The 23,728-nt window shown below is 46.3% G+C and overlaps 1 protein-coding gene across 1 annotated transcript; it reads right to left on the reverse strand.

Annotated features, from left to right (window-relative positions):
• Positions 1-2,167: 2,167 nt before the first annotated feature.
• UBE2G2 (ubiquitin conjugating enzyme E2 G2) lies at positions 2,168-21,711 on the reverse strand. Its single transcript, XM_048314447.1, has 6 exons — positions 21,628-21,711; positions 15,183-15,218; positions 15,051-15,096; positions 9,667-9,785; positions 5,921-6,061; positions 2,168-4,078 (listed from the first exon to the last, which is right to left on the reverse strand). The coding sequence occupies exons 1-6, from the start codon at positions 21,668-21,670 to the stop codon at positions 3,966-3,968; spliced, it is 498 nt and encodes a 165-aa protein (XP_048170404.1). The 5' UTR covers positions 21,671-21,711; the 3' UTR covers positions 2,168-3,965.
• Between the last annotated feature and the right edge of the window lie 2,017 nt (positions 21,712-23,728).

The following is a 23,728-nucleotide window of genomic DNA, read 5'->3' on the forward strand; positions in this document are numbered from 1 at the left end:
AAGCGCAGGGATTTTCTTCTTCCCCTGAGCCAGGGAAATCTGAAAGAGAAAGCACACAGGACATGTGACCTGTGCTGTGTCTTGCCAGGGTACTGTGAGGGCCTCCCATGTTCAGCCTCCGTCCCTGTCCTGGCACAGCCCCACACCACGGGACAGGGGAGGCTGCTGCACCAATCCCACATCCCAGACAACCCCAGGATCAGCAGCACAGCTGGCGTTGGGGACATTTCAGACCCGGGCTGCTTCTCCTTTCCATTCTCACAGGGGTAAAACACACAGAGCATGCCCACCAAGACACAACTTCAGGAAGACAGCAAGGGCCTTCCCAAGGCACAGAGCTTCCCTGTTGCATCCATCCCAATGCACAGCACCACCTTCCATTCAAGATACCGCTCCAGAAAGGCAAAAAAAAAGTTGGCAGGGAGCCCGGGGCTGGCTCTGCCCCCAAGCTGCAGCCGTTTCATGTGGCTCCAACGCCTCTCACACTTTCAAAGGCACACCAACCCAGCTAATGGATGTCTCACAGCCCACTGTGTGTGTTCTGACACAGCCCCTCTGCCAAGGAAAAACAACAGTGAGCGTGTGTGGATGTGTGTATATACAAAGGCTTTAAAGAGGATGTTGCTTGCATTTTTACAGCTTTGTTGAAGGGTTTGGTTGGGGTTCTTCTTTTAATACAAAAGGCTAAAGCAAATACAATCCAGAGAAAAGGATTTAAAAAAAATCTTTAATACTTTACCTACATGCGTAATACCTGTAGAGCTCTGACACTCCCCAAGGAACATGTTTTATAAGAAGTGTTTCAGGCTGAAAAATGACAACTGCTCAGAAAAACATTGCTACTGGCCAGTACTGCACATCCTGCCAACATGAGTGTTCATTCATTCAGGGACACGATGAAGTCTTTCAGGGAAGTCTATCCCAGGATCCACACACCAGCTTTACAAGCTTTACCTTTCAGGTGTTCCCCACCTGCAGGAAGGTGCCAGTGCCATGAGACCCTCTCAGCGGGTCACAGCAGGAGCCCACACACCTCCACTGTGTGAGCTGAATCCTCCTGCTTTATGCAAGGATTTTTAGTTTTAGTTCTTTCTGGCAAATAGAAACAGGAATCTAACATGCCAAGCACACTGCCACCTTTAAACCTTTCACAGAATCCCACAATGGTTTGGGTGAGAAGGGAACTTAAAGCCCATCCAGTCCCACTCCCTACCATGGGCAGGGACACCTCCCACTATCCCAGGCGGCTCCAAGCCCCGTCCAACCTGGCCTGGGACACTTCCAGGGATGGGGCAGCCACAGCTGCTCTGGGCACCCTGTGCCAGGGCCTCACCTCCCTCACAGGGAAGAATTCCTTCCAAAATGAACACAATGAACAACCAACTTCTTTTGATGAACACAAATGCTCACCACTGGCTTCAGCTGAGTAAATAGCCACCAACTAGGACAGTTCTCGTGCCAACACCAAGTTTTAGTCCTCTGAGGTGAACTTCTGCCTACATTTTGTCACCTTCAAGACTGCGAGGTAGGTATGGTCACTGGGTGGTTTCAAACGCCCATGAGCAAGCCCACTGCATGTCAGTCACTGAAAAATAAAGGATTTGTATTTCTGAACAGAGATTTGGGGACTATGGAAGCTCTGAGTAGGAACTGGACATCTGAGAAACCTGGCCAAGTGGAAGGCGTCCCTGTGCATGGCAGGGGGGTGGAATGAGATGCTCTTTAAGGTCCCTTCCCATTCAAACTATTGAGTGATTCTATGATCTACGTGTCCTCCTCGAATCCAAGGGCTGATATCAGCACATTCTGAATGAATTCACCTGTTGTATGTTCACAAGAACTTCCTAGGCCAGGCACATGGATATAATAATGTTTCTAAGGAGCAAACTACAGCACATCTGCTGTAGTTTTTTACAGTTTTCTTCGAGATTTTTACAGTTTTCTTTGAATTTACAGTTTTCTTTGAATTACCCAGCCACTGCCAGCATTAGGGGCAAGACATTTGCCTGGAAAGTCCATGCAATAATGTCAGCTCTTCCACTCCTCCTAAAGTATCCCAAGTTTTAACTGGGTTAGAATAAACCCCTCCACTCCTCTGGAGCAAGTCTCTTGGCTGGGTGGTCACCCATATACAACACTCATTGCAATACATTTGTGTACAACTATAAAAGGAGAAAATAGAATCACTTTATTTTCAGTATACAGACTAAATCCCACCATAAAATCAAGATAATGAGCAAGCACACATGAATAAAACACTCTGCACTTAAGCAAACCCCACTTTTGCCATGTGTGTGTTTCTGCAGGGGTTCTTGCAGCTCTCTGGCTGCAGCACTCCAGGAGCAATCCTCCCTCTCCTCCAACTCAAAAAACACTCCCAGTGTTCGTAAAGTGCTACATTTTCCTGTATGCCTTGAAATACTAGTTAGGTACAACACTATTTCATCATCTCTGCTCCCAAGCTATGTCCAGTCCCACTCCCACCCTTACATCAAAGCCACAATTATTTCTACAAGGAGGTAAAATCAGCAGGTTGTAGCAATACAACTCTTCAGAGGGGCAGAACGATGGCAAAGCGTGATCTGCAGCACAGACAGCAAGACAGAAATGCTCAACAGTTGTACCACACACATGCACATGATCACCTGTGTACAGCCTTCTTCATGGTGTGACTCCTTCCACGTCACACGCTTCTTTCACATTTAAAAACAAAAAACAGCCCTTGTCAAATTTAGCCCGTTTAAAGCTGCCAACAAAATTGGATTCCGTGTGCTATAAATGGGCATGTTATTGCTTGTAGTAAACTGGAGAAGTTTGGACCTATACATGAGATTGGCTTGCACAGCGGCAAGGTCAGCAGAGGCCCCTCAGCAGTTTTAGGAAGGGACCAGCTGGTATTTCCTGCACCCTTCACACTGGCTACAACACTGCAGTCCAAAACACACGTCGTACCATCCTCGAGCAAACAGCCCGTCTCCTCTGGCTCCTATTTGATACACAAGAGTGGCACAGGTAATTTTTGTATGTCCATCATGCTCATCTTGGCTCGGTCACCTGAAAATGGGTGGCGAGGCTGTAATGGCAAAGCAGTGCCAAATCTTCCCAGCACTCGTGTGTCACCAGAGCGAGCCGATATTCCTGCAGAGTTATGAGTTATCCAGCAAACACATGCTCACTGGATTTTCCAACTGCCAATGACCTACCTGGCCCAGGTGAACTTGGACCAAAGTGTTTAACAATCCAACCTTTACACCTTGTGCCTCCGAGTGTAAAGTTTACAACTCAGTGTCTTCAAGGAGTAATAAAGCAGCTCTTGGGATTTCTGCCAAGCCAACACTGACTCAAAGGCTCAGTACAAACTCATAGTGGTACAGGGTGACACCAGCCCATTCCAGACCCCCAGCCAGTCCTCACAGCTCACTCCCCAAAGTTCCTTTCTTTGCTAACACACCCTGACTACAACCCTGCTTTATAGCCTCTCCTGCTAACTATACTCTTCAGATCTGATTGCAACTGCTGCCCTTAACCTAACAAATATCATAGAATGGAGAGATTTTTTTCCTGTCTACTGCTGCTCCAGATGCAATGCTATCTATAAAACCACAACTAATTCTTCCAGCAGATGATCCAAACCAGCACTGCTCTCCCACAGGACATGGGTGAGGGAGGGCTGCAGATTGCCAAGTCTCCAGGCTTTCTGCACCACAAAGTAAGGCAGCAACAAGCAGCCTTTGAAACAGCATCGTCTCTGTATTTTTCTCTACCATCAAATCCATTTCCCACATAATTTAGTGAGTGAACTAGAGGCTTCTCCGGAGCAGTGGGAAAAAAGAGATGGTAAATAAATAACAAATTATAAGAACTAGGCCAATAGTTTTACAAAGTTTTCCTTTTTGGTACCAGCACTGAGCACTGCTCGTTTCCAGATGGAGAGAAATATAAAACACTTCAGTCTCTCTGTGAGCTTAAAGTCCAAGTGACTTCTGCACAATCTGCTTGGCAATTTTGTTAAATTGTTCTCTGTCTTCCCGCCACATCTTGGAGGCGTCTACATTGGCTCCACTTTCATCATTTGGCTCTGAAACGAGAAAGACAAACGCAGGTGGGCAATGGAGCTTCTTGCTTCTTCAAGAATGCCACTTCCCCAAGGCTTTCATACAATTCTCCTCCTTGAGACTACAGAAACACTGCTAAGGCAAATCCAATGACAGCTCCTGGATTCCCAAAAGGCTCTGATTTAGCTGACTATAAGAGAAAGGATATCACAACAAAGTCGAGTTTAGGCAAGAAACAAGTGGCAGAGGAGCAGGACTTTCTTTTGTTTGTGCTTTCAGCAGTGGAGCCCCACCATGCACATGGCCAGCACAATGTGGCACCCCCAGGGTCAAGGGCTTTTAAAACCACATGTTTCTCCCTGCAGAACGTTTTTTTGTCTTGTTCTCCAGCTTCCCAGACACAAAGCCCCTCCAAGCAGGCTAGCCAAACAGGCTGTCACTTGTTGGGATGGCTTGTTCTATTAAAAACCAACAAAACAATCCAAGGAAACCCATAGAACATGCTTTCATTTCTGCAACATCTTTCACCCAATGATTTCGGAACGCTTTCCAAAGCACAGGAAGTGCTGCAGTCCCAGGGACTCCCCATTTTGCATGGAGGTAAGCAGAAACCCAGGATTTACCAGGTCTGTGGGCAGCACACAGCAGGATGCTGTCCCAGGGTTCCACAAGGCACTAACACACTCTACCCACTTCCCTTGACACACCAGTCCTCACCCACTCCAGCCCAGTTCATGGCAGTATCTCGGGCTCCCATCCTTCTCCACACAATCCTGATGGTCCCCCTTAAAAACCAGCAGGTGTGCAGGTCACCCAGTCTGGTAAACTTGGGCTTACATTACCTGCAGAGCCAGGGCTCAGAGTTTTCCAGTACCCTGAAAGAAGCTGACCACTGGTGTTTTAGCCTAATTCCTCCAAAAGCCATGGGAAAACAGGATGCACAGGCAGAGAATGAGACCAGGTGACTCCCACACTTACCAGTCCAGGTAAGGCTGCACCACAAACCAAGCTCTTGGAAGCCATGGGAAGCCCATGGGGTGCTATCTGCCTGCACAGCTTCCCAACAGCAGGTTGCTATTCCAAAGCTAAAACAGTCCCATGTAGGAATCTGTTGCTTGCTCTTTGGTCAACGTTGCAGCTTCTAAACCCATTTATCCTTCAAAACCAGTTCTAAGGGACATGGCTCTGCCCTCTTCAGGCAGTTCAGTGGCTGTGTCCACGGTGTGGAAAATGATCCATCTTTCAGAGAGCTGATCCCTAGCCCTTGTTAGATTTAGGGAAAACCATCTGAAAGGCTCCACAAAAAGATTTTCACCCCAGGTCTCTTCTCAAGAAGCCTTCCTCTGAACCAGAGATGGCAGAGTGGGGCACATTCCCAGGCTGGGAATAACAAAGAGAAACAGAGTGTGCTGGCTTCTGAATCAGAGGCCATGGACTCCAATGTACTGTACTGGTTAGGTTTGATAACCCTTCAGCTGCCAAAGCCAAATGCAACATAGGCTGTAATTCACAGCTTTAAGAGCTGAATGGACAGCACAGCAAATACAGAGAGGGTTTTGTCCAGGAGCAAGGAACCAGCTGAGCCTCTAGACCCACCTGACCCATCACTACTGGCTTGGCTGCTACCAACCTGGAAGGAAAGCCTTGCAGTCACCCCCAAACAGGAACACCTGTTACTAATTCAGCTGCATTTTTTCCAGCTCTTCTCAGAGCACTGGTTTACTAATAAATAAAGAAATACCAGGGCTTCAAGAACTGTGGTTGCTGCTGAGCAGCTTTCCATGTGCTTCGCTCAGTGACCAAAGCAAGAAGCAGGAGGCAGTTCCAGCTCACTCAGGAAGTGCAGACAGGACAGCAGTGCTCACCTGCCAGCATGCTAACGACAGACAAGAGGATCTTCTCCACACTCTGCACGGGACTCCACCGCTCTGCACTGCTCTCATATCCCATGGGATCGTCCCCAGGAGCATGAAGGATAGAGATGCAGACTCTCCCATCTGGGTAAACTGCACAAAAAGTACAGAAGAGTGGTTGTTACTCAGTGGAAATGCTCAGCATCTTCAAATCAGTTCTGAGCATAGATCAGCCTTGAGACTTGGCTTTTCGATGACTAAAACTAAATCCAGGTTTAAATTTCCTCTTTAGGCAAGAGGACACAAAATTTGAAAGACAAAAACCTAGGAAAAAGCTTCTTTAAGCAAATCTAACAAACTCCTTCCCCACCAGAAATCTGCTGGGAGCGCTTGTGTCATTTAATAACCAGTGACAGGCTCCATGGGAAAAATGAACGATGCAGCCTGGTGGAATAAAGCAAGGATTTATGCACAGACACAGCTCCAAGCAGGTAACCAGTCCTACTTAAATGGAAATGAATGCACTGAATGCACATTGGAGTCCTCCACTGGACTGTGACCATGAAAAGGATTGCACAAAGGACGGAAAAGTGTTATGTTATATATATTATAAACCTGAGAATAAATAAAGTGTTATGTTAGATATATTATGAACAGTAGAACTGATCTTTTTTTGAACATTACAGAAGAATTCCCACTTTTTTTTTTTTTTTTGCTTAAAGCTCAGCTGCATTAAAGCACCTGGAAACAAGGAAACCTATGAATTAAAGATCCAGGTGCTTCCTCTCCCACCTTTAGCATAAGCAATGTGTCTGCAACAGTACAAGTTGTCTTCACAGAGACTGGACTCTACTGACTTGGTAATGAAACCAAAGGCTGAAGAGGCACCACAAAAGAAAACACTGCTCTAGCAATGTGGCCTAATTCTACAGCCTCCTGAGGAACGACAGCTTTAGTGCAATGATGTCAGGGCTTCTGTTCCTCAGGTGACCAAACTGGTGCCATTGCCAGGAAAGCAAGACAAAACAAAGTGGGAATGACTGCTGGAAGCAGCTGTGCTCATTTCCAGTTCCTTCCATTCACCCAGCTATGTCTGCCCGAGCACGTAAGCACCGTGGAGGACTTTTATTTACAGTCCTTCCTGCAGCCCCAGGCTGGGGACTGGAGCTGGTCTAGCCATAGCTGGAAGAGGTGAAAACAGCAGGTGCTGAATCAGCACTTCTTGCAAGTCAGGAACCCTCTGGTAGGAGGTATTTCAGTGGTGAGGGAGTCTCCTGTTTCTGTGCAGTGCCTCATTTAAAACAGCTGGAACACAGCGGCACAGTCAAGACATCAAAGGCTGATTCCAGGAAGACGTATGGATCTTCTCTCCCTCTGTTCAGGTGAGACCTGCCCCTGTCCAGCTGTGGGGCCCCCAACCTAAGGACGTGGAGCTGTTGGAACGAGTCCAAAGGAGGCCACAGAGAGATGCTCTGGCAACAGGCTGGGAGAGCTGGGAACGTTCAGCCTGGAGAACAGAAAGCTCCAGGGAGACTTCAGAGTCCATTCCAGTGCTTAAAGGGGCTCCAAGAGAGCCGAAGAGGGGCATTGGACAAGGGGCAGGGGCTGCACACTGCCAGAGGGCAGGGTTAGATGGGATATTGGGAAGAAATTTTTCCCTGAGAAGGTGGTGGGAACCTGCCCAGAGAAGCTGTGGCTGCCCCATCCCTGGAAGTGTTCAGGTTGGATAGGGCTTGGAGCAACCTGGGCTAGTGGAAGGTGTCCCTGCCTGTGGCAGGGGGTGGAATGGGATGGGTTTTAATGCCCCTTCCAACAATCCCTCCCAAACCTCCTATGATCTCCCCACGCTGACGCTCAGTACCAATGCAAGCAATGCCATTAATCACTACTCAGTTATTTTCACCAGAGCATCCAAGGAGGTCATTTTACTTTAAGAGAAGACAGTTCTGTGGTATCTCGATTCCCCCTCCACATAACACAAACTGCAAACATGAGGGAACACACCAGACTTTTTAAACATTTTCATTGAGATTCCTCACAGGGAGAGGAAAAACCAGAAAAAGCACAGCCTGGCCACCCCTTTCTGCAGCCTCACTGGGTAGAACCAGCCCACCACAACCCCAGCTAAGAAGAAAGATTCAAGTGTCTACTTCAGTGATCTCAGCTTCAGGTTAAGAAGACTCCAAGTCACAGGACTCTAAAGAGCTGAGCTGACCATCCAGTATGTTCCAATTATCCCATGGAAGAAAACACCCATGTGCAAAACCACTCTTTAACACAAGAGTCAGGCAATTTGTGCTTCTCCACACCCCACTCCTCCTGGCAGTGCTGCACACAACACAGCTGCGAGCAGTGAACCTCAAGCCAAGGCCACAGCTGGAGCTGCAGGCACAAGGATTTGCTCAGGGAGACCAGTCCTGGCAAGAAGTTTGGGTAAATTAGTCCAGCTGGAACAAGGTGCTGACATGGCTACAACTGCTTCCAAGTGCCAAATGCTGCCCTGCTGTGAACATCAGAGCTCCAGAGGTGATGCCACATGGCCTTGGGCACGTCCACACAGTTCTGTGCTGTGACATGCAGGTGTGTTTTCCACAGGAGAACAGAAAGATGTGGATTAAATGGGCAAGAACCTGCAGTGCTTCCAGAAGGGAATAACAGAGAAACTTCAAGAAACTGCAAAATTCCTTGTATATAGGATGAAATAAATTGATTCCCAGCTGAGATTATGACCTTTGTTTTCCAAGTGCAAGAATGTCAGCTGAAGAGGAAGCACTGGGCAGGAGCACAGCGTTTGCCTTTTCCTGCTCTTGAGAGTCAGAGACCTGACAGCCTGAACACAGATCGAGCCCATCAAACCCAGGTAGTAATAAACAACCTTTGCACAATCCATGTTGATTCAGCAGATGTCAAAAGCAATGATTTTACACAGAATTCCAAGGCTGACTCCAGAAAGTAGCAGTCCAGGCTGCAAACAGGGACTTCAAGGTTTTTTCATCCAAGGCTCAAACCTTGCAATTACTCCCACTGAATAATAACGTCACCATCATAAATTCACTAAGGTTGGAAAAGATCTTTATGATCATGGAGTACAACTCAATCAGTACTGCAGAGCAAAGGCCAGCAAAGTTTTAATATTAAACACCTGCAAATGTGTTTGCTTGGACAGAGCACTGTGTATTTCAGAGAGATCCCCTCAGAAATGTTAAACAAACCTAAGATTCCCTGGGGCAAAAGCCATGCTGCCTAATAAAGCTGCAGCCATGAACAACTTTTCAGTCATTAAAATAACACCAAAAATACCCAAATACAAGCCATAGAGCAAGACCGGGTTCCTGGTGTGTTGGGAACCAATGCTCCCAGGCACATGGTGGGATTCTTGGGGTGTCCTGCACTGAACACCATGATCCTGATGGGTCCCTCCAAACTCAGCAATACTGTATGATTCTGTGTCTGGAAAGAGCCTGTATTAATTCACTAAGTCTCACATCCTGTACAGAAGATTTAAAGGCAAGGAATTTGCTGGAATCCTTATTGGACTGTTTATGAGCAAAAGGTTTATGAGGAATAATGGGATAAAGAGAAAAGGACCCTAAGACAGAGCTGAACTGCCGGGCAGCTGAATGCTCATCCTGCGTGCTCAGGGCTGGAAAGGGAGAGAACCACCCTCAGGAAGGATGCTGGCTCTCCTGCTGCAAAAGCTGCTTTTTAAGTTGCACAAGCAACCCACTCCCCCGTGCATCCTGCTGCATCAGACTCACTGTTGGGATGGAACATCTCGCACGTGAACCTCATCTTCGGAGGACTCAACGGGTAGTCGAGTGGAAAACTCAGGATAGCAGGGAAAACCCCATACTCGAAACAGGTGTCTTCAGGACCCCTAGAAACAGATAAAATGTTATTCACCGAAGTTTTAACCAGCTCTTTCACCCAAGTTCTTGTCTAATGAGATGTGTGAGGCGTGGGTTATAGCATCTTCTCCAGGAAACAAAGAGTTAAGGTGCTCTTACCCCACACCTCATAAACTTAAATCCAAATATGAGGCTTGGGAGGCAAGGGGGAAATCAAAGCTTGCACACTAAATTACTAGGAAGGTCACAACACTGTTTAATTAGTAGGGTGTGTCTGGATATAATTGGAGTATCTGGCTCCAAGGCATGTTCCAGGATTTGAGTGTCTGCACGTCAAGCGAAAGCAGAGGCAGGTGTGGGACTCCTGTGCCTTTGAAGATACTGTTATGCTCTACAAGACAGAGATGTCAAATGCTGGAGCTCAAAATTAATTTATAAACCCCACAGAGATCCCAACTGCCAGCATCTAGCACAACCACACAAACACTTATCACTGTCTGATGCAGAAGACACAGCAAAGGTTTGTAAAAATAAAAACACAGCTCAGAGTCCATAATTGTCAGAGGAGAGGCAAGACAACAATGTGTCTTTGCAGACTTCAGGTATTGAGTCTGCCCTCGCTCAAGTGCAGGTGGAGAACAAATGGCTTCACCAGGGTTCTTGTAGGAACATTTCCTTATTGTGTTCAGAATCTAGTTCAAAGTGCAATCGAGTTGAGAACATAAAGACAATTATTTTACCCTGCCTACATAAAACACTTGTGGAAAGTGAGCAAAAAACAAGTTTATTAGCCACGATTTATTCCAACTTGATGAACCATCTGGAAGTTGTAACACAAACATGATCTCCCTTGATTGGAAAGATGACGAAAAAAGCTTCAGCACTGAAAACCGTAGCCAAGGAAACCTCATGTATTTAGTAAAAAGGCCTTCAAACAAAGGTTCCACTGTCTGGGAAATAAGGGTTAGGAATATATTCATGCCTCCTCCTCCCAGTCCCCATTCTCTATGCCAGAAAGAACATTAAAGTTGGAGAGCAGCAAATCCTAAAGCCCTAGAAGACTTACTCTCTCAAACTTCGGGAATCAAAAGACTTGGCTGGCAGATAAACACAAGAACTATGTGATTTAAACATGAATATTGACACTGGCAGGTAAGCTAAGAGAAATGCATCAACATTCTGCAAGAATGAAAGCTAAACCATCTCAACCACTTTGTTCCCTTTCTGTCTTTTTCCCTAAATTTAGTCAGGATTCAATTCACATCTGAGAGTAAACTGACTGCATTTTTTCATGACCGTTTTAATTCCAGCTGCATTTTAAAGGCTTATTGTTGAACTTCTGAGAGTATGTACATACAGGCATTGAAAAGCTGGTGGGTGTCTATGTTCTGTTTTGAGAGCAAACCCACAGCCTTAAGGGCTCTTCTGTCAAATACACTCAACCCAACATACTCCATTTTAGGCCCTGCATTATGTGAGCAAAATGCTTTTGTTTTAGCCACTCAGTGCTGCCAGGATCAACTTCAAAGAAATTACTAAAGTTAATCCAAGACAGCATTTGCAACTACAAAACACTCAGCATTTGAACTTGACAGCATCACTTTTAGCTCACAAAGGACATTGGCAGGGCCAGGGAGGTAAGAGCATGGCAGCTTCTGCAATCACCCCCCTGCTCTGCAGTGATTCCAAAGCTGACAGAAGATGGAGCATGAAAATGAGAAGCTCTGACCTCCAGGAGCTGCCTGTTACTCATGCAAGGGGCAGAGAAGCGCAGTGGGTATCCACCAAATAGGAGAGAGAAGTACCTTGAGGAGGACAGCTAATAGGAATTGTTTAGTTTGGAGAAAAGGCTCCTCAGGGGGACCCTTCTCCTACATGGAGGGTGCAGCCAGGTGGGGGTTGGGCTCTGCTCCCAGAGAACAAGAGACAGGTCAAGGGGAAACAGCCTCAAATTGCAACAGGGGAAGTTTAGGTTGGATATTGGGAAAAATTTCTTCCCTGAAAGGGTTGTTCAGCCTTGGCACAGGCTGCCCAAGGCAGTGGTGGAGTCACCATCCCTGAAAGCATTCAAAAAACATGTGAATGTGGCACCTGGGGACATGGTTTAGTGGTGGATTTGGCAGTGCTTGACAAATGGTTGGAATTAATGGTCTCAGAGGTCTTTTGCAACCTTAATGATTCTGTGATTCTAATTCAGGTCCACATACATCTGCAAATGGCTTATTTGTAAAAAGATGCTGGAAAAACACCAAACCCCACAACCAAGATGCCCAAAAGGGGAATGGAAACAAAAGTCATAAGCCTAATTATAGATCTAATTACCTTTCTAAACAGCTTTGTGATATGTTGACTTCAATTTATACTGTTTAGTTTTCTTTGGGCTAATAAAGTTCTTAACCATCACATGCTTTTGTGTCTTTTGGGGATAAACTTTAATAGCAACACACACTTGTACATGCCAACCAAAGAGGGCAAAACTTGGCCCTGCAATGTTAAATCCATGAACACAACACAGCCTGAAGCACCTCATGCAGTGCTAGGGAATTGAGCAACATAAGGCAAACTCTCCTGAAATGATTTTGCAAAGATCTGGCTTTCAAGAATACTCCCCACCTCCGGCCTTCAGAAAGGTTTTCACGTGGTTTTTTCGGTTCTGTGCCCATTACACTCACTTTGGGAGTGTAAGATCTGTTCTCCCCTTTAGAGATGTCACTACAGCCATAACATTTGTATGATTCACATTCCTCCAGCATTGCTGCTGCAGGCAAGAAGACTGGAGAAACAAATTGTTATTTCCATTATTTAAAAATGCATTATTTTATCTCCAAGCCAAGCTCTTACATCAATCTGTGTAACATTACCCAGCCTACCTTTGAACTGATAAATGAGAGATGTCTTTTCTCTCTTAAGTCTCTTTTTTTTTAAAGTTATGTGCCATTATATGTGCTCTAGCTTTATATAAATTGGGTGAAGGAAAAGTATTCTGTTCTTTTCACAATTATGTTACTTACCTTTTGCACTTCATCTATCTAAAATTTTGAAGGCAGCTTTACTCTCATTTTCTCATCTGCACACCTCATTCCCTGAATCTCACACAGCATATTTGAGATTACAAAACACTGGAGCAGATCACCACAGACAAATACAAACAAGTCATGTAACTTGCTTTTCAAAGGTATTGCAAACACTGCTACTAACAGGGTTTCTAAAGGGATGAAAGTAACCAAATGTGTTTAGGGCAAACATGTTTCCATTGTATCACAGCTTCCAAATTGAGCAGATCTTAAAATATAACTTTATTATGACACACACACAATACAGAAACCAAAATTAAAGCACCTCCGCCTCTCATTTTACGCTGACAAAGACCTGAAGCTCAACACTCAGCACTTTAAAGAGCTTTCAAGTCTGCAAGCAGCTCCTCTGCTCTTTAAGGATGTGATAGGAAACATCAGAAAAGGTATTTTCTAGGCGATTCAGAAGTAATTCTGAGTGTCCCTCAGGAAACCTCTACTCAGCCACACCACCTCTGCTGTGAGGAAGTACCAGTAAGCAGGAATTTCCTTCCATATTCCAATAAGTGCATTAAACCCTCTGGGATTTCCACACTCCCAGCAATCACAGCTGTCTGACCCCAAAATCTGGCCCATTACGAAGCACAAGTGCTGACTATGCCTCTCACAGAAAGCATAAGACCCTGCAGCCAAAATCCCTGGTGTCAGGCAACAAAACAACCTATTTCCATGCTAAGCGTTTATTTTCAGGGGACTGAGCTACCAGGAAGCACAACCTGTTATCCCAGGAGAAATCACTGCACATAAGCAGAGGCATTTGCCAACTCTTGCCATCACTGAGCAAACAAGCAGTGGTAATCTAAACCTCCACTTACCAAGGTCTAAAATAACTCAGAGGCTCTCGCTTGCCGTGCAGCAGGATCACCCACACAGCCGGCTTGTGTGGAATAGGGAATTCGCTACAGCTCGCCATGCTTTTGTATTGGTTGCATGCCTGAGCCCAAGAGACAGAAATCTTGTTTTTCATCCCTAGACAACACATTCCAAGCAAACCAAGCTAGGAAAACTCTGCCACCCACGCCAGCTGAGAATCTCATCAGTCAGCACTGGTGGCTGGAGGGAAAACCTGCCCAGATCACAGCAGGCACGGAGCGAGTGGGGCCACAGCCACTGCCTGCTGCCCCCAGAGTCCCCCGGGACAACCCAGCCCTGGCTGAAGGAAAGGAAACCACTGGTTCTTACCAAAGGAATCCTGAAATACAGAACCAGGATCTACCCTAACAACAGACCACCAGCTTCAAGGTGGACTTGGTGGTCTGGAGCTTCTTCATGTTTTAATTGTGCGGTATTTGCATAAATTGTCAGATGTGAGCGACAAATGTCTTTCTTCCTCTTCCCTACCATTTTAGAACTTTATTTTATAAAAAATCACCAGTTATTCCATGTACTCAAAGTTCCCAAAGAAGGTACAGCACGAATAAGAGCATAAGCAAGAGAGAAGACAACCTGTAAGATAGCCGGGCAAAAAGATTTTGTCTTTTCATGGTAAATTTTGCTACCAACAACCACACCCATCAGTTGGGGAGTGGAAGAGAGAGAACACAGCTTTGTAAAGGAGTCTTCATCACCCCCAAAACACAGCAGGTCACAATCAGAGCTATTCACCAACAGAAGAATGCATCTCTTTCCACACAAAACCACTGCATCCAACTCTTGACAACACCAACCAATTCACGAAGTGTAAAGAACTTCAAAAGAATTTTTGCTTAAATTTTAATACTTTTTCTGATCAAAACTTTTCAATTTTTCCTGAAAAAATTTGAATAGTAAGTAAACTAATTTTAGACATTGATTTTTTTTCTCCTGTCACTAATAATCCGTGTATTTTGCTCCACTTAAAAGCTGTCCTGCATTTGCAGTTAGGCAGCATTCCAACAGGTCTGTGTGATCTACAAGCAACTGTTTGTTTCCTACAGTGTTTCTAAATGTAATGTATATCCAAGGGAACCCAAATGAGGATTCCTGGCAGATTTGCAAGCTTATTATTATGACACCTGTACAAAAAGTTACCCTAACAAGTTGTACACATCACCAGTGCTGCTTCTGTCATGCTGTTTAAAGTCCAAATGTAACTCCCTGTTTGGATCAGAGGAGTTTCCAGCCCCAAGGCAGGCCAATGCTGATGTCATGCAGAACTGATAGTACCTTTTTACATTCTTGCTCTCCTAGAAGCTCATCACAGCAACTGCTGATTTAAGACACCAAACAGTATTAACTCACATGATCAGGGCTTCCCATTCGAAGAAGTTCTCTTCATTCATGGGACCTGTGAAATAAACCAGAACAATGCTCAGTGCTACCTGAACACAAGGTAACAGCTCCAGAGTGCACAAACCCTGCTCGGCTCCTCACCTGCCACAATCCCTTCTGGTGGGTTCAGGGTCAGCTCTGCAAAAACAGAAACACAAGGAAGATTGAGGTGACCTGCGAGCCCAAACATTTCAGGGGGTGTTTGAGTTGCCACAGCTTAGCACAGGGGCCCCACCACCATTGCTTAATGCAGAACAGTGTTCTAGACAAAATTATTTGGCACTTTGGGGTTTTGCAGGCTCCTAGAACCAGCCTTGGAGTCACAGAATTGTTTAGGTTGGAAGAGACCTCTAGGATCATCGAGTCCCCCATCTTCACAGAGGCAATAATTTAAACCTGAGAAGGAAGACAAAACTCTTTTCACAAAGCCTGGGAAACACTCTTCTCTTGCACCTCTTTGCTCTCTGCTGGATACTATAACAGCCTGAAGTTTGTACTCCTGTAACCTCTCTGCACCCATTCAGGCTTGATGCACCTCAGTGCAAAACCCAGAACAACACAAAAACAGGTGAAGCAGACACAAGAGATTTGACAAGCAGCTCTGTTCCCCAAATTCTATCCAACTCCTGAGTGGCCTGGAAAATGTGAGTAAAGAAAAAAAAAGAAGCAGCAATAAAACAGCCACGGCTGCACACAGCACCTCTGGATTCATCAATCCTCACTTTCTCTAGGAAACTGATACAATTCCAAATTTGTGAAATAACCTTTGGCATCAGCACCTTATTTCAAGCTGGTGAAGGCCAGTACACCACGTGCTGATAAAATAACCACCAGATTTTCTCCTATCTAGTGGACTGATCATCAGTTTCTAGTTTCTGATGTTCTGCAGGGAGGCAGCAGCAGCTGAGGCACAGCTCAGCTGCTAACATGCAACCAATGGGCCAGCAGTCCCAGGGGCTCAACACCAGCCCCAAGGCTCCAAGAGAGCCATGGGGCAGCCACTGGAACTGGTGGCAGGAGGTGACGCTCTCACCTGCTTCTCCAGCACTGGGTTCCTAACCAGTGGCCTCTGGAACACCAGTGGCCAGTAACACACACATAACACAGCCATAAGAACCACCACATGCATCCCCACGCAGGAAAACAAGCAGGAACACGGACCCAGGGAATATGTGAAGTCACAAACCAATAAATGAGACACTTGACCTAGTTTCTGTTTAGGCTGTAGGTGAAAATGGTGGGTAATGCTGTGAAGAACAGATTTTTGTCTTAAAACAGCTCCTTTACTGCAAAGATGATGCTGAGATGCATTGCCAGGAGAGATCATGAAACTCTTCTGTTTGCTCAGGGTGCCCTTAACCTTGGCACAACCCTCTCTGAAGTTCCAAATCCCAGCAGCAGATTGAAACTCAGCCTTACGGTTTTCCTGGCATTCCATGGCAGGTTTTTCCACGTTCACAGGAGTCTCCAATAGCTTTTGTTGTTGATGTTTTTAGACAGAACGAGGGAGATGTCAAACACAGGAGCTCCTGGAATCATTTTGCTCCATCTTGTGGCTCTCTCTAAGAAGAGGATCCCTCCGATGTTTCCTATGATTTCCCTGGAAAAGCTGGCAGCAGTCCCTGTGTATCCCCTGCGGTGGGCAGCCACATGGAAGTGTGTCATACAGCACTCTGCTCCAAGGAGAACAGGGGCAATGGGAAGAAACAGCCAAAGCCCAGAGGGCAAAGGGTCATCATGAGGACAGAGGGTCAATTCTCCACTCCCCTGCCCAGCTTTCCCCTCAGAGAAAGAGGTTTCCACCCTTAAGGATCAGGTGAAGTAGAAACAGGGCATTCAGGGACACAGGAGCTTTGATTCTGAGTGGTTGCTGGTCACTGAGAAAGGAAAAACCCCTTTTCCAGGGGGATGGTAACATCCTACCCTGTGATTTCTCTAGAGTTGTTCAAAAGGAAACTGTGAGCCCAGTTTTTGGAGAGGCACAACATGAACTGCTGGGAGCTGACACAGCATCAGCTGCTACAGCTCACCAGAGCCTCCAAAACAGGGTCACTTTAATGGAATGTTAGACGGGGTGTGGCCACTTACTTGTAAGTGAGCAGCAGAAAGCAGTGAAAGGCTAAAACCAATGCTCTGATCACACGCAGAGCGACTCTTGACAGACCAGCTAGGCCAAACAGTCCCACTCGGTGAAGAAATTTTCCCTAAAAGCCAATCTAAACCTCTCCATGTCCAACTTTTTATTTGCTCCCTGGGAGCAGAGCCAGACCTCCACCTGGCTCCACTCCCCTGTCAGGGAGTTGCAGAGCACCCCCAGCTCCCTCAGCTGCTCCTGGTGCTCCAGCCCCTTCCCAAGCTCCATTACCCTTCTTTGGATAGCAAGGAGCTGAGCCCTCTGCCCATGCTGAGCAGAGAGAGTATCCAGATAGATCCTGTTGGAAACAGCTTACCAGAGGTTAACAGTCCATGGAACCTCAGTGGAACGTGGAGAGCTCTGTAACAAGTCAAACAGCACAACCCACACTGTTCAGAAATGTGTTGTGCAGCTTTAGATAACCAGGGCAAAAAACTACCCCATGTCTGGTCCCTAAAGACCCCCAAGAAGACATCAAGGTGAAACCAGCTCTCCATCAGTTTGTGTATTTCTGGCTAACATAGCATCTTGAGCCATGCATTCATGTTAAAGTGGAGTTATTCCCTGTGAATCCAGTGCTGGAATATAGTAATGCCTGCTTCTGAATACTACATTGGTGTTAAGGAGTTTTATTCTGGATTTTCGGGGACATTCCTACAGAGCAAATGCATGAGCAACAACATCTTATTAAGGGGTTCCAAAAGGCAGAAGGACAAGCAGTTAATTTGGAAAAAGAACAAACCAGCAAACTAGGAGAGGAATCAAGTTTGAAAGACGTAAAGGGGAAGGCCAGGAAAAGTCTCTTCTAAGTCTTGCTTGTAAGCCTAAAACAGAGCTGACACTAGACAAGTGTGATGCTTCTATTATGAATTCGGGGCAGATTTGCTGCACACACTCGATCAATGCCTTCCTTTCCATTTCACTGCTCTCTGTGGAGTCATTATCAGCCAATTACACCTTGGAGATGGTTCTCAGGAGAACTGAAAACATACCTTCTTGATAAAGCACTGAAGAGACTGAAAAGATCATCCTTAAAAGAGAAGTTCAACAGTATGTTTCCTAAAAACTGCGGCCATTTAGCAAACTTCCAAAGGGATTAAAAGCCCAGGACTCAGGAAATACGGGCACATGCTCCCTGCAGTATCTGACAGCATCTGGACTGAGATGCCTGAAAACAATCAGTTTTCTTCTGACTCCACACAACTCTCCCCAGGCAGAAAGGATAGGAAGTACCCACTGAAGCACTGCCAGGTTCAGAAAGTTTATTATTCCTGTGGCTTCCCAAATCTCACAATTAACATAAATCTCTTATTTTCAACCCGACAGCACTTCCAAAGAAACCCATTGGCATTACAATCCACTGCTCTGCTCTGTTGCCTGTTTGTACCAGGAAGGAAATACAGTGCATACAATCAGGCACTACAATTCTCGGGTCTCTAGAGATTCAATTCTTTCAGGGTAACCCATTTTAGATTCAAAATTTCAGCCAGCATAAGACATCTTTAAGATCTTACATCAAGAAACAGTAAACACAGGAAAAGAAGGTTTCCATCTCTTAATTCTCACAAATATAAGCTACTGAGAGACTTATGTCAGGCCTTAATACTATTATACATCTAGAATTAATAACAGACATATGCTCTAATAAAAATTATGCTCTTTTTTATATCTGATTTTTTTTGTTTTTAAAGCTTTAGCCAAACTAGTTCTGGCAGAGTAGATAATAAATCTGAGAAAGCAAAAAGCCAAACATGCAAAGATCTAAATGAGGACAAAAACCCCAGTGGGTGTCATCTGGATGTCCACAACCACCTTCCCTTTCTTCTTTAAAAGGAAAGAAAACCAGTGCAATTTCACAGCCTCTCCCAAAATGCAGTAATATATCTGGGCTCCAACAGGTAGAAACTCCTCACAATGTCAAGAATTTTTCACAGAAGGAAACAACAGATCTTTACTTAAAGACTTAAACATGTGTGTGCACACTCACAGAAAAAATCAAAGACAAAAACTGAAGAAGAAAAAAAGGGAAAGAATTAGAAGTCTGGTAAGGAAAATACATCCACCAGCAAGGCACTGACTGCCAAACACCACTGTCATGACTAGAAGTAATTAAAGGGAAGAGATAGAGGAGAAGAGGGAAAGTAAAGCAAAGAGACTGTGCCCACAACTTTGTACATAACACATACAAGATTTCATCCAAGGTGGGCAGTCAGGAGCGGGTCACTGAAAACCATTTCCATGCCCACATTCACCCAGGGCCTCGCAGTGCCCACGTCCACACCAGCAACACGCATCATCAGGAGGGAGAAACTTCACACTGAGCTGAACCTCAGACTCCAGCCCTGTCCCAAGGTAGGACTTGCTCTTCTGCAAAATGAAGCAGCAGAACTACCTATAACCAGGAGCTACTTTTACTTTTCAAAATAACTTTTGCTGAAAATCTCTACAGGGCTAAGAGCTTCTGAAGAGCTACAACTAATTGTCAGTCTTTAGTGAAACACTAGGGAAGGGGTTGTAAGTCAGGCTCAATTCTGGGGTTTGTAGCAAGGTTTGATGTGCTAAAGGAAAATAACAAAGCGGGACGTGCAGCAGAGGGGAATCCACAGACACCAAAATGTCTGGCTTACTGCACTGCTGCAGCTCAGGTTTCCAGAAAGCACTGTGCAATTAACAACTGCGAGTTGCATTCATTTTTCACAATACTGTGTTGTATTGGACATGGGAAAGCGTTTGTAAAGGCAGATCACAGACAAAACGTTATCTCTGTTCATGACTAGTGTTACCCTGGGAAACCAGGCAGAGGAGATTCACCTCATGTCTGCCTGTGGCATTAAGTCAAAATCTTTCTGAGGTCATTTCATATTATTTTTCCTAAAGATTTCATTCATACAAGACACTCCAGTAAGATCTCTGTGCTCCCCAACAACACAGGATCATAAATGTTTTTTTGAGACTTAGGGGATAGATATGAGAGGACAGAAGCAGTGCCAAGTCTTTCTGTGGTTGTTTTTCAGGTCACTGCCTCTGGATTACACGGGAAAATGCAGATTTCTAGGACACGCTCTGTCAGCACAAACTTTACCCACGCAGCTGCGGAGCTCGCTCACCACCCCCAGCTGTCAGTGGCAGCAGCCCGAGCACTGGGTGTGGGGCCCTGGCCACCCAAACATCTGTGTGACAGCTCAGCTTAGAGACCTGTGCTCTGCAGAGCAGCCTGAGAACAGGCACCGTGTTGGCAGGAAATGTGTGTCTATAAATACTCTCTTTTACACAGGCTGGAGTCTTCCACTAAATGATGACAGAGGGAAACAACTCCCCATCCCTGGACAGTCTGGGGAGCACAGTAAGTGATGTTCCTTGGAGCAGAAGGCCAGTTCTTAGAGCCCAGCTCCCTCCATCCTCACCAAACATTTCTTTTCTCCATTCTACTTCCTCGCTGTAAATAAAAGCCAGAGCATCAAAGCCCAAAAGCACCTAGGTAAACAAACAAATATTGTTTGCCAACAAAAGGCACCTTTGGACACCTCTCAAACTCATCAGGGAGCAGATGAGCCATCCCAGAAGAACTGGCATTCCCAGCCTGTCTCTGCTCCCTGTGGTGGGACTGGTGAGGATCACTGTTCGCCACCCCCTGCAGTCACGTCTCACTCTGATTTTTAAACAAACAAGTCTATATCCTTGGTTACTAAATCCGAGTTTAAATCCTCTTACTAACCACTCTGCTTCCATTAAGGACTTCACAGAATTACAGAATTGTTCAAGTTGGAAGAGACCTTAAAGCTCATCTCGTTCCACCCCTTGCCGTGGGCAAGGACACCTTCCACTAGCCCAGCTTGCTCCAAGCCCCGTCCAACCTGGCCCTGGACACTTCCAAGGATGGGGCAGCCACAACCAGAAGGTATTTGTCCTGACAAACAGCCCTAAGTATCTTTGATGTAACAGAGCTCTGCATCAGAGATTTCCATACCTGTATCCTGGTCCATCTGGAAAATTTAAGAGGGAAAAGCATCATAATAACTGGCCACTTGCCCAGGCTTCCCAGCCTCCCCGTTCACTAAGCTCCCGGAGCCACGGAATCCCAGAGGTGCCACCCGCACACCACCCTCCCCTCGGTGTCCCAGCGGGAGGGTTCCGGGCAGGACCCCCTTCCCACAGCCTCCTCAAAGCCGGCAGTACCCCGTACCCGCCCGGTGACCCTCACCCCCGCCCCGGAGAGCTCTATCCGGACGCAGAGAGGACCCTGCAGCCGGCGGGGGAAAGAACAGCGGCCGGCGGGGCACGGGAGGGAGGCCAGCGGCCTGGCCTGGCCTGCCCCCCGGCCGCCACGGCCCCGCCCGGCCCGCGGGCCCTCCCGGGCTTTGGCAACGATCTTGCCAGGAGGGCAGCGCGAGGGGCCCGGGGAGCGCGACTCACGCTTGTACTCGGCCATGAGCCGCTTCAGCGCCGTCCCCGCCATGGCGCGGCCCCGCCGCCGCTTCCGGGTGCGCGGCCAGAGCGGCCGCCGGCTGGCAGGGGGTGGAGGGCGGCGCTCTAGCCCGCCGGCTTCTCCTCTATGGTAGCGCCCAGTCCTCCGACCGGCACCACGCGCGGTAGGAACGCACCGGGAATTCGCTGTGGGAAACGACGGGAACGCGGCGGTGGGAGGACAGAGGAGAATACGCAAAATGCCCCACGGAGCGGGAGTTGTGCGGGTTTGTAGCTGGGCACACCCTTCGGATTCCCTGGAGCAGTCCGCACGCCGCCTTTCCCGCAGGGATGGGCCGCAGAGAGAGCGAGGCAGGAGCCCCAGGCCCAAACTGGGTTTGCTGTGGGCAACACCAAAGCGCGGCACGTGGATGTGTAAATCCGGGAACACACAGCGGGATCCGCGGGATATCCCACCCCATTGAGGACTTCACGGAATTCCAGAATTGCTCCCGTAGGAGGAGATCTTAAAGCTCATCTCGTTCCACCCCTTGCCATGGACGGGGACACCTTCCACTAGCCCAGCTTGCTCCAAGCCCCGTCCAACCTGGCCCGGGCTCACCGAGAACATGCAAAAGAAAACGGGGGCCTTTCCTGCGAGATTTCAGCAAGCAGAAGCATATCTAATGCGAACAAATGGAAAGAGAAAAGGCTGATTATGATTCCATGGGGCAGCAGGACAACCTGAATTAAAATTTCTCTGGAACAGGCTTCATGGACGCCAAACCACCACACAAATCATTAAACCTCAGCAAGGTTGGAGAGGCAGGAGAGCAGTTTATTACTATTATTATTATTATTATTATTATTATTATTATTTTGAAGACACCTAAATGTCTCTCCTCACTTAATAGCTCTTCTGCACAGTTTGGTGACATTAAAAGGCATTTTTTCCCCCCTCATTTACCAAGTTTATCTACCAAAAAGAAGTACTAAAAAGAAAACTGAGGCCACAGACTTCCAGTACCCACAGAGAAAGAGCTGAAGTTAAGGGAGCAGGATGAAGGGACAGATGCTGCCCAGCCCTCAGCAAACAGCTGGAATTTCAGTGATGGGATTTTTATAAGCTTGTACAACAAAAAAACCCACAGCTACTCTATCACAAGCATAAGTTTTTGAGCCAGCTGCCCTGCTACCTCCAATTCTGCAATAGTGCAGGACAAAAAAAAAATCCCATTTCTGCATTAAAAAAGTATATTTTGGACAACTTTATCATAATATGAAAAAAGACATATAAACCTGAAGTATTTAAACCCTATCCTAAGCACTGTATCGTGTTCCAGCCCCATGTCAAGGGCGTGACGCTGCCCAAGGGATTGACTGAATTTGCAACACAAGCTAAACACTTAAAACCTGTATCTCTGTTCCTTCTCTCAGACACATCTTAAAAGGAAACTTTTATGCTCACAACTGGCATGAAAATACACTGAATTATTTACATCATTTGAATTAAAACAGAGGGGCAAGACCAACTAGAGCCAGGAATGAACACTCCATGTCCCAACACATGGATGAATGCTTAGGGCACAGGGCTAAAGAAGAAGAAAAAAAGATAATACAAACAGTACGTTTTTTAAAAAGGCTAACAACAGAGAGACAACTTAATCTCAACTTAAAATGGTTCGATTCAGACACAGCTCAATCCCTGCAGATACAGTTTTGACTTGTGCAAGCAGAATGTCAAAGACAACAAGCAACTTTGGTAAATACCCTCTGAAGTTTCAAAGAACCCTGTGGGACTGGCATGTTCATTAGTTCACTAATAAAACAGCAAATCCAAGGACAGACGAGAGAGTGAGGTGTGACGAGCATCCTTAAACTGTTCTCCAAAAGATGCTGTGTCTTAGCACCCTCCACCTGGCTGCTGCTGGTACACTTCAATCTTCATCTTCCATCTCTAGCTGTGGGAGTAACACAGGAATTATTTTAACGTTTTAAAAATACAGAAATTAAAAGTAATACAGAAAACTTGAAAGACACATGGTGACAAAAGCACTTGGCTGTCTGCTCATAGAGCCATAAAGTACTTCAGGAATAACTTCAATTAACT

Source organism: Corvus hawaiiensis, chromosome 10 (assembly GCF_020740725.1).
Source record: "Corvus hawaiiensis isolate bCorHaw1 chromosome 10, bCorHaw1.pri.cur, whole genome shotgun sequence".
Classification (NCBI taxonomy): domain Eukaryota; kingdom Metazoa; phylum Chordata; class Aves; order Passeriformes; family Corvidae; genus Corvus; species Corvus hawaiiensis.